The sequence below is a fragment of the Chelon labrosus genome (assembly GCF_963514085.1).
Source record: "Chelon labrosus genome assembly, chromosome: 7".
NCBI classification, from domain to species: Eukaryota; Metazoa; Chordata; class Actinopteri; order Mugiliformes; family Mugilidae; genus Chelon; species Chelon labrosus.
In genome coordinates, this window is record NC_140343.1 from 30,561,781 (window position 1) to 30,572,207 (window position 10,427).

The 10,427-nt window shown below is 44.7% G+C and overlaps 1 protein-coding gene across 1 annotated transcript; it reads left to right on the forward strand.

Annotated features, from left to right (window-relative positions):
• The first annotated feature begins 5,142 nt into the window (after positions 1-5,142).
• Positions 5,143-10,222, forward strand: LOC311490210 (uncharacterized protein). Its single transcript, XM_084547605.1, has 2 exons — positions 5,143-5,737; positions 9,916-10,222. The coding sequence occupies exons 1-2, from the start codon at positions 5,460-5,462 to the stop codon at positions 10,043-10,045; spliced, it is 408 nt and encodes a 135-aa protein (XP_084403731.1). The 5' UTR covers positions 5,143-5,459; the 3' UTR covers positions 10,046-10,222.
• Positions 10,223-10,427: the final 205 nt, after the last annotated feature.

Below are 10,427 nucleotides of genomic sequence, written 5' to 3' on the forward strand. Positions count from 1 at the left end.
GAGGCTACTCTTTCTTTTCACCAGTCCATGGAACATACTCCCACATAGATTATTTTTTTCTGGATAAAAAGCTTATTTCATTGATGAGCAGATGTGAATACCAAGCTACAGTTATTTCTGACCACGCCCCCCTGTTGATGACACTTTGTTTACCAATCTCCCACACCAATTCGCCTTTGGCTAAGCCACACCCTAGAATGTAGATTGACCAATCACAGCGCAGCCAAGAGAGCTCCCATAGGGGTCCGACACTTTTTCACAGCGCTCCATTGACTTTAACGCAGGCGTCTCATATTTTCGGTCTCGGCAGGCTATACTGTCGTAGTTTATCAAAAATATGGTTAAACGTTGTGCCTGGGGCATTTGTAACACAGATACACGTTTCCCAGAAAGGTTGGAAGGGGGTGTCCATTTTTTCCCCTTCCCAAAACCGAAGTCAAATCCTGACAAGTGTCGTCTTTGGATTAAACTGTGTGGACGTCCTCACAGTCAGCTCAACCCCTCAAAACCCCCAATGATGTGCGCGCAAAACCCTGTGGAGCTAACCAAAACATCACCGTTACAGCTTAAGTTGCATAGTTGTTGATACGCTAGCACACGCTGAAGAAATACAACGTTATACGTGCGTAACGTTAGTCCGTTTGCTTCGTAATAACGATTATAGAAGTGAATAGAGACGTACCCAGCTTTGCATGAACAGTGTTGCTCCTTGATATTGTCAGTCCCAGCCTCCGTCTCGATTAATAGGATATGCGGTGGTTCATTTTTTGACTGTGACCGGTATGCTTTTGCCTCTATTTGGATGCCTTGTTGTTCATTGCGTTTCACTTGTATGTCCTGAATATAGCCTTCGAACACATATTGCAGCCCCTTTTGCCTACTTCTATCAGACACTTTATTTGCTGCTTTATAAAAGTTTGACAAAAGTTCAGCAGGAAGAGCTGTCACAGCATAAGCCATGTTGATACCAGAGCCTTATAGATAACCAGAAAACCAAAGCCCAGAAGAGAATGTCGGACGTAGCAACAGTAACTAAGGGGGGCGGGGCTTAGCCAAAGGCGAATTATCACCCCTGGCGTCTTAATACCTTATTACTTTCAGATGAAGACTTCATTAAATATATTTCATCTGAAATAACTCTCTTTCTTCAAGACAACCAGACCCCAGGTATGTCCCCTTCAACTGTGTGGGAGTCAATGAAGGCATACCTTAGGGGACAAATAATATCGTATAGTGTGCAACAAAGAAAACAGCGCAATAAGAGAATTGAACAGTTAACAAATGATATTCTCAGTTTAGATGCAACACTTGCTGTTACTCCTTCCAGTGATTTATTTAAATTGCGATTAACCCTGCAAACTGAATTTAATCTGCTGTCAATCAGACATACAGAAAATTTAATAAACAAATTGCCAAGTAAAACATATGAACATGGTGAGAAGACGGGAAAGATTTTGGCTCAACAGCTCCATCAGAAATCCGTAAATAGGACAATAGCAGAAATAAATGATGAATCGGGCACAAGACAAATAGACCATTCTAAAATTAACACATGCTTTCATAGATTCTACTCAAAGTTGTATGATAGTGAATCCCTTAGTAACCATACTTTATTTGACTCTTTTTTTAGGAAAATACAAATTCCAAAAATTGATGACACAATCGCAGTAGATCTAGACAAGTCGTTCTCTATAGAGGAGCTCATTAATGCAATAAAGTCTTTGCAAAATGGAAAATCTCCAGGGCCAGATGGCTTTCCAAGTGAATTTTTCAAAAAATTTGCAGACCAGATCTCTCCCATCTTGCTTTCTGTATTTGAAGATTCACTTAGTACTGGTTCTTTACCTTCAACCATGCAACAAGCAGTGATTTCTCTTATCCCTAAAAAAGATAAAAATCCCCTCGAATGCAGCTCATTTCGCCCTATCTCACTTTTGAATGTGGATAGTAAAATTCTCGCTAAAATGCTAGCCCGTCGTTTAGAGACGGTTCTGCCCTCGATTGTGGCAGATGACCAAACGGGTTTTATTAAAGGCCGCCATTCTTTTTTTAATGTAAGACGCCTGTTAAACATCCTTCATGGTCCCACTCCACCCGACATTCCAGAAATATTATTATCGCTTGATGCAGAGAAGGCTTTTGATCGGGTGGAGTGGGATTATCTCGTTTACACTCTCAAACAATTTGGTTTTGGTGAACGTTTTGTCTCTTTGATCTGAGTTCTTTATTCCTCCCCATTAGCAGCTGTCCGAACAAACAACAATCTTTCCCCTTACTTTTCCCTTCATCGCGGAATCCGACAGGGCTGTCCATTATCTCCTCTCCTATTTGCTATTTAAATAGAACCATTGGCCTTGGCGATACGTGGTGAAACCAGTATAAAGGGAATTCAGAGGTATGGCTCAGAAAATAAAGTGTCCCTATATGCTGACGATACGCATTTGTATCTGTCTGACCCTTTAAGCAGTCTGCCCACCACCCTGAACTTACTTGAGGAATTCAGCAAAATATCTGGGTATAAAATTAATTTACAAAAGAGCGAAATTCTGCCAGTAAATGCGACAGCTAAGAAACTTAACTTTGACCTATTTCCATTTAAAGTCAGCCCACAAAAAATTAAATACTTAGGAGTCTGGATAACACACACCTTTAAAGACATGTTCACAGCTAATTTCTCACCTTTATTAACTCGCCTTAAACAAGATCTGGAACGATGGAGTTTACTGCCCTTGTCATTAGGAGGACGCATTAACACAATTAAAATGAATGTATTACCCAAATTTTTGTATATCTTTCAGTGTATTCTCCTATATTTATCCAAGTCCTTTTTCTTGTCCGTGGACACATTAATATCTAGGTTTATATGGAATAAGAAAAACCCTCGAATAAGAAAAGGAATCTTACAACAACACCGTCAGTATGGGGGTTTATCACTCCCGAATTTTCAGTATTATTATTGGGCTTCTAATATCAGATCAATGTTGTACTGGAAGGAGTTTCCATCTAATAACACTTCACCAGAATGGTTGCAAATGGAAAAATTATGTTGTCCTCAAACTTCCTTACATTCACTACTTTGCTCAAAACTTCCTCTTTTGGAGCCTATATCTAAATTCACCTCAAATCTGATTGTAAAGCACTCCTTAAAAATTTGGGTACAGTTCAGACGAGCTTTTTTTCTTAGAGATCTACCCATCTGTGCTCCTATAGCTAAAAACCATCAATTTATGCCATCAACCGTAGATACAGCTTTCAATGAATGGACCAATAGAGGAATTACCACAATAGAAAACTTGTTTGTTGATACTAAATTTGCATCTTTTGATCAGTTAAGGTTAAAATTTGACATTCCCAGGTCTCAGTTCTTTAGATTCTTACAACTTCGCAGCTTTATAACAGCATCATTTACTCATTTCCCATCGCAGCCACCCCATTCCCTCATACCATTCTGAGACTTAATCAAGGTTCCAAGGGGACTATTGGGAAAGTCTATTCCCTACTAAGTACATATAATCTGGAACCCTTGACATCATTAAAAAAGCAATGGGAGGATGATTTGGGATTAGAACTTCCTGAAGAAACTTGGGGAAAGGCTTTAGATAGAATACATACCTCTTCAATTTGTCTGCGGCACACAGTTATTCAATTCAAGATTCTGCATCGCCTCCACTGGTCTAAAGTGAGACTAGCTCCCTCCAGCTACCCTCTCACATATGTTGTGTCCAGTTTTAGCTTCTCTTCACTGGCTCCCTTTAAAGTCTAGAATAGAATTTAAAATCCTCCTCCTTACATACAAGGCCCTTAAAGGCCTAGCTCCATCGTATCTTAAAGACCTTATTGTACCATATCATCCCAACAGATCACTTCGGTCTGAAAGTGCAGGCCTACTTGTGGTTCCTAGAATTTCAAAAAGTAGAATGGGAGGCAGAGCTTTCAGCTATCAGGCTCCTCTCCTGTGGAACCAGCTCCCAGTTTGGGTTCGGGAGGCAGACACTCTCTCTATTTTTAAGGTCAGGCTTAAGACTTTCCTTTTTGATCAAGCTTATAGTTAGGGCTGGACTAAACCATCCCTTAGTTATGCTGCTATAGGCCTAGGCTGCTGGGGGACGATGCACAAAACACATGTCCTCCTTCTTTCTTCTCTCTTGCTCTTGCCCTCTAATTTCCTATCTACTACTAGTCATGCAATTCTGTGCTATTACTATGTAGAATGTTTACTGCTGTGTGTGTCCATAGGCAGATGGGTCCCCCCATATGAGCTGGGTTCTGCTCAAGGTTTCTTCCTGTTAAAAGGGAGTTTTTCCTTGCCACCGTTGCCTTCAGGCTTGCTCTGGGGGTTTCAGGCCGGGTTTTTGTAAAGCGTCTTGAGACGATTTGTATTGTTATTGACGCTATATAAATAAAATTGAATTGAATTGAATTGAATATGTTCTGGTTTTGCTCAAAACTAAAAAACTTCTGGCGTGCAATATTTAAAACTTTATCAGATGTTTTACAGATATTTATAGAATCCTCTGCCGTTACTGCGATATTCGGAGTAATTACACAAGACACTCATTACAATCGACACGCAAAGAATATAATAGCGTTTGCATCTCTCATTAAATTAGTATACTTTCTAGTACACTACAAGTATATGGTCTGTAGTATACTTGCTATACTTATACTTATACTCAAGCATACTTAATACAATGAACTTCAAGTATACTACTTTTTGCTAAGGGTAAGTATGAACTTAAAATTATTAAAACTGAAAAACACAATTTTTTGCTATTTTACTGGTTTACTTGTCGTTATACTACAAGTATAGTTGTAAGTTTGCTTAGCATATCACTTGTAGCATACTATTTATATACTTGAAATATACTTCTTAAAGTATTCTTAAAATTAACCCATACTGTGTGTACACTAGACTGCATTGTATTTACAAAATCACAAGACAGAATGTTGAGAACAAGTTTGATATATTTATAGAACACTTTAAAACATACCATACAGTGTATTTAAAAATACCTGCTTAAATCATTAAAGATGTGCAAAAACAAAGAGCTTGTTATGGTTTGAGGTTTTTTGTCTTGTGTGGCCATGTTCAGTTTTTCCCTTTACTTTTTCTCCAGCAGTGCAGGTGGTGGCTCGGAGGCGTGGCTGACCCACTTTCTCCTTAGGATCTGCAGAGCTCACCTGAGTTCCATCTCACAATCACCACCCCATAAAAGCCAGTTCACCCTCGACGCCACTGTCGGATGATTCCATTCTCTACTGCTTCAGTTCCCTGATGTCTGCTAGCCTCCGGTCGCCGCCTGCCTTGCTTTGTTACTTTGAGCGACTATTTTGAGTTTGTAGTTTTTTGCCTTGTGTTGAAGAACTGGAAAATAAACACTTGTTAAACCTTGCCAACTGATATCTCTGCATTTTGGGTCCACCCTGCATTCCAGCCGCAACAGAATCATCCGACCAAAATGGACCCAGCGGAGAAAGATCGCCTCATGCAAGCGCTCACAACACAGAGCGTTCTGGTGAGTGAGCATGACTCCACTCTACGACAAGTGGTGGACCACTTGCAACAGTTAGCCACGGGAATTACTGAGCTAAGAGGGAGGATGGACGCCATTGCGGATCAACTCAGTGCTCTCCCTCGTGCAGCCCCTCCCCCTCCGCTCACACCGTCACCTGAACCAGGATCAGCTGTGGCACCCATGCCCATGGCCCGTGAACCTTACATCCCCACACCCAACAGGTATTCCGGTCACCCAGGGACATGCTCACAGTTCTTGCATCAGTGTTCATTAGTTTTCCATCAACAACCAGGTTCCTATGCCACTGATCAGGCTAAAATAGCTTTTATCATGAGCCTCCTGTCCGACCAAGCCTCTGCTTGGGCGCTAGCTTTATCTACTCACTCTCCAGAACTTACTCAATCTTATCAAGCATTCACCCAGGAAATGAGAAAGCTTTTTGACCATCCTGTTAAAGGGAAAGAGGCTGTTAGCCGTATGCTTGACTTGAGGCAGGGATCCCAGTCAGCTTCTCAATTTGCACTCGAGTTTCGCATTTTAGCCGCAGAAAGTGGATGGAATGATACAGCACTACAGGGGATATTTGTTAAAGGGTTATCAGAGGAATTAAAGGATGAGTTGGCCCGCAAAGATGAGTCTGATAGCTTGGAATCGTTGATAAACTTAACCATCAGATTGGACAACAGGATAAGGGAGAGACGTAGGGAAAGATTTCAGGGACAGAGGTTTCGTTCCCACGCCCCCGCTCCAGCCAAACAAATATTGTCATTCCCCTCCACCACTGGCCCCCCATTCTGCAACACCAGAGCAGACACCAGCTCCCCTGGTTCCCCGATGGTGGAGGAACCCATGCAGTTGGGGAGGGCTAAGTTGTCCCTAGAGGAGAGACGGCGTCGCTTCACGAACAAACTCTGCATCTACTGCGGCCGGGAGGGACATTATCGGGTACAGTGTCCTGAGGCACCAAAAGGACAGGCTCACCAGCAGCTAGGAGGACCCTGGTGAGCCAAATCTCCACAGCTTCCTCCACTAACCGCATCCGATTATCAGGTATGATACACTGGACACAGCAGACTCTTCCCGTACACGTATTAATTGACTCGGGAGCAGATGACAACTTCATAGACATTGGTTTGGTACAAGAACATGATCTCCCAATTTACCGGCTAGACCAACCCAAAAGAGTTCTGGCTATTGATGGCAGACCCATTGATAGCGTCACACACAAAACCCAGCCAATCAAACTAACCTTATCAGGAAACCACCATGAACTTGCAGAACTATATGTCATATCATCCCCCTTAACCCCTGTTGTTCTTGGTCTGCCCTGGCTTCAAACTCACAACCCACACATAGACTGGTCAACAGCTTCCATATATAGTTGGAGTGATCACTGCCACCAACACTGTCTTCTCTCAGCCATCTCCAAACACTCCACCATTGTGCCTACTCCACCTGAGAACATAGATTTAACAAACATTCCCAGTGAATATCATGATCTAAAAGAGGCTTTCAGTAAAGACCGAGCTCTCACTCTTCCACCACACCGGCCATATGACTGCGCTATTGATCTGCTCCCTGGTGCATCTCTGCCCACACAAAGACTGTACAACCTATCCAAACCAGAAAAGGAGTCTATGGAAAAATACATCAATGATTCACTTACAGCGGGCCTCATTCGTCCCTCTTCTTCCCCAGTTGGTGCGGGGTTCTTTTTTTGTTGATAAAAAAGACAAAACTCTGCGACCTTGTATAGACTACACCAAACTAAACGCCATCACCGTCAAAAACAAGTACCCTCTCCCGCTGATAGACTCGGCCTTCACACCACTCCACGATGCAGTCATTTTCTCTAAACTGGACTTGAGAAACGCTTACCACTTAATCAGGATTAAAGAGGGAGATGAATGGAAAACTGCTTTCAACACGCACTTGGGACACTTTGAATATTTAGTTATGCCTTTTGGTTTAACAAATGCTCCTGCTGTTTTTCAGGCTCTAGTCAATGATGTGCTCAGAGACATGCTGAACAGGTTTGTTTTTGTTTTCCTTGATGACATTTTAATTTTTTCTCGTGGCTATGCAGAACATGTTGACCATGTCAGGCAGGTGTTGAAGAGACTGCTGGAGAATAAGTTGTTTGTAAAGGCAGAAAAATGTGATTTCCATACCGCCTCCATTAGTTTTTTGGGTTATGTGGTCGAGAAGGGGCAGCTCAAACCAGACCCTGAAAAGATCAGAGCAGTGGAACAGTGGCCTGCTCCCACCACTCGGAAACAATTACAAAGATTTCTGGGATTTGCCAACTTTTATAGAAGGTTTATCCGTAACTATAGTCGCCTTGCTGCCCCTCTCACCCAGTTAACTTCATTAAAGAGACCTTTTGTATGATCACCCGATGCTCAGGCTGCTTTTGATAAGCTAAAAACTAAGTTCACTGCAGCTCCTGTTCTTATTCATCCTGATCCAGGCCTCCAGTTTATTGTGGAGGTTGATGCCTCCGACTCAGGGGTCGGGGCCGTCCTCTCCCAGCGCTCGCCTGCTGACCACAAACTTCACCCTTGTGCCTTCTTCTCCCGACGCCTGACTCCAGCTGAGAGGAACTATGACGTGGGGAACCGAGAGTTACTTGCGGTGGTCCTGGCCCTTCAGGAATGGCGGCACTGGTTGGAGGGGGCGGTCCAGCCATTCATTGTCTGGACAGATCACAAAAACCTGGCCTACCTCCGTTCAGCTCGCCGACTCAACTCACGCCAAGCCAGGTGGGCCCTCTACTTAGGAAGGTTCAACTTCACCCTCACCTACCGCCCAGGATCACGAAACGTCAAGCCAGATGCCCTCTCTAGGCAGTTCACATCAGGAGAAGAGGAGGCCACAGAAGAAACCATCCTACCGTCATCCTGTGTGGTCGGGGCAGCCAGGTGGGAAATTGAACAGAGGGTCCAAGAGGCCCAGCAGGAGGAAACGGCACCAGACGGGTGTCCCCCTGGACGACTGTATGTTCCCCAGTCTATGAGAACTCCTGTGCTCCAGTGGGGGCATGCATCTAAGGTGGCCTGTCACCCTGGAATACACCGGACTCTTTTCTTGTTGCAGCAGCGCTTCTGGTGGCCAACCATTACCTCAGACACGAGGGAGTTTGTTACTGCCTGTTCCGTCTGTGCCAGGAATAAGCCCTCCCACCGCGCCCCAGCAGGTCTCCTTCAACCCTTACCCATTCCACATCGCCCCTGGTCCCACATTGCTGTGGATTTTGTCACCGGCCTTCCTCCCTCTGAAGGTAACACCACTATTCTGACTATCACTGACCGTTTTTCGAAATCTGTTCACTTTGTCGCACTCTCCAAGCTCCCCTCGGCCTTGGAAACCTCTGATCTCCTGGTTCAACATGTTTTTCGCCTACATGGTATCCCCCAGGACATTGTTTCAGACAGGGGTCCACAGTTCACTTCTCAGGTGTGGAGGGGTTTCTGCCGAGCCTTAGGGGTGACGACCAGCTTAACCTCCGGATATCATCCCCAATCTAATGGCCAGACGGAACGGGCAAATCAGAGCCTGGAATCATCACTGCGGTGTGTGGCAGCACGTCTCCCAACCTCCTGGTCTACATACTTGCCCTGGGTGGAGTACTCCCACAACTCCCTGGTCAGCTCTGCTACGGGTATGTCTCCTTTCATGGTTTCTAACGGTTTTCAACCCCCCCTATTCCCCAGTCAGGAGATGGAGGTTGCTGTTCCTTCAGTCCAGTTCCACTACCGCCGAGCTCGTCGGGTCTGGCAGGAGGCCCGTGCGGCTTTAGTACGGACAGCTGCCCGGAACCAGCAGGTCGCCAATCGACACCGCACTCCTGCCCCAGAATACAAAGTGGGTCAGCAGGTCTGGCTGTCCGCTCGGGACCTCCCTCTCCAGACCGAGTCCCGCAAGATGTCTCCAAGATACATCGGCCCCTATATCATTGAACGCATTATTAATCCGAGTGCAGTACGACTGAAACTCCCTGCAGCACTCAAGGTTCATCCAGTTTTTCATGTGTCTCTGTTGAAACCAGTGGTTGACAGTCCCCTGAATCCCCCACCGGACCCGCCTCCTCCTCCCCGCCTCATCGATGGCCACCCAGCCTTCACAGTCAACCGCGTTCTGGATGTTCGCAGGCGAGGCCGCGGTTACCAGTTTCTAGTGGATTGGGAGGGGTACGGCCCCGAGGAGCGCTCTTGGGTTTCACGTTCCATGCTTTTGGACCCTGTCTTGTTATCTGACTTTTATGCTAGGTTCCCTGACAAGCCTGGTAGGACGCCAGGTGGCGTCCCTTAGTGGGGGGGTACTGTTATGGTTTGAGGTTTTTTGTCTTGTGTTCTTGCTTTGTGGCCATGTTCAGTTTTTCCCTTTACTTTTTCTCCAGCAGTGCAGGTGGTGGCTCGGAGGCGTGGCTGACCCACTTTCTCCTTAGGATCTGCAGAGCTCACCTGAGTTCCATCTCACAATCACCACCCCATAAAAGCCAGTTCACCCTCGACGCCACTGTCGGATGATTCCATTCTCTACTGCTTCAGTTCCCTGATGTCTGCTAGCCTCCGGTCGCCGCCTGCCTTGCTTTGTTACTTTGAGCGACTATTTTGAGTTTGTAGTTTTTTGCCTTGTGTTGAAGAACTGGAAAATAAACACTTGTTAAACCTTGCCAACTGATATCTCTGCATTTTGGGTCCACCCTGCATTCCAGCCGCAACAGAGCTTCTATGAAATCAAGTCCTTCTTTGCTGAAAAATGAAAAAGTTCACATTTACGTGTAAAAATTTAAACAAATCAGTGTCTCCAACTGAGAACTGAAGCCCTTGTCAAAAAAAAAAAAAAAAGATAAAAGAAAAGTGCACATCTTTGGAACCAAAAATAATAAATACCTTGACAGAAACAAAA

What these genes read in the sequence shown, in the direction of transcription:
- LOC311490210 (XM_084547605.1), top strand. Translation starts at nt 5,460, where the DNA reads ATGGACCCAGCGGAGAAAGATCGCCTCATGCAAGCGCTCACAACACAG. An exon ending in TACATCCCCACACCCAACAG is followed by an intron (nt 5,738 to 9,915) that starts GTATTCCGGTCA and finishes CTTTTTCTCCAG; the next exon opens with CAGTGCAGGTGGTGGCTCGG.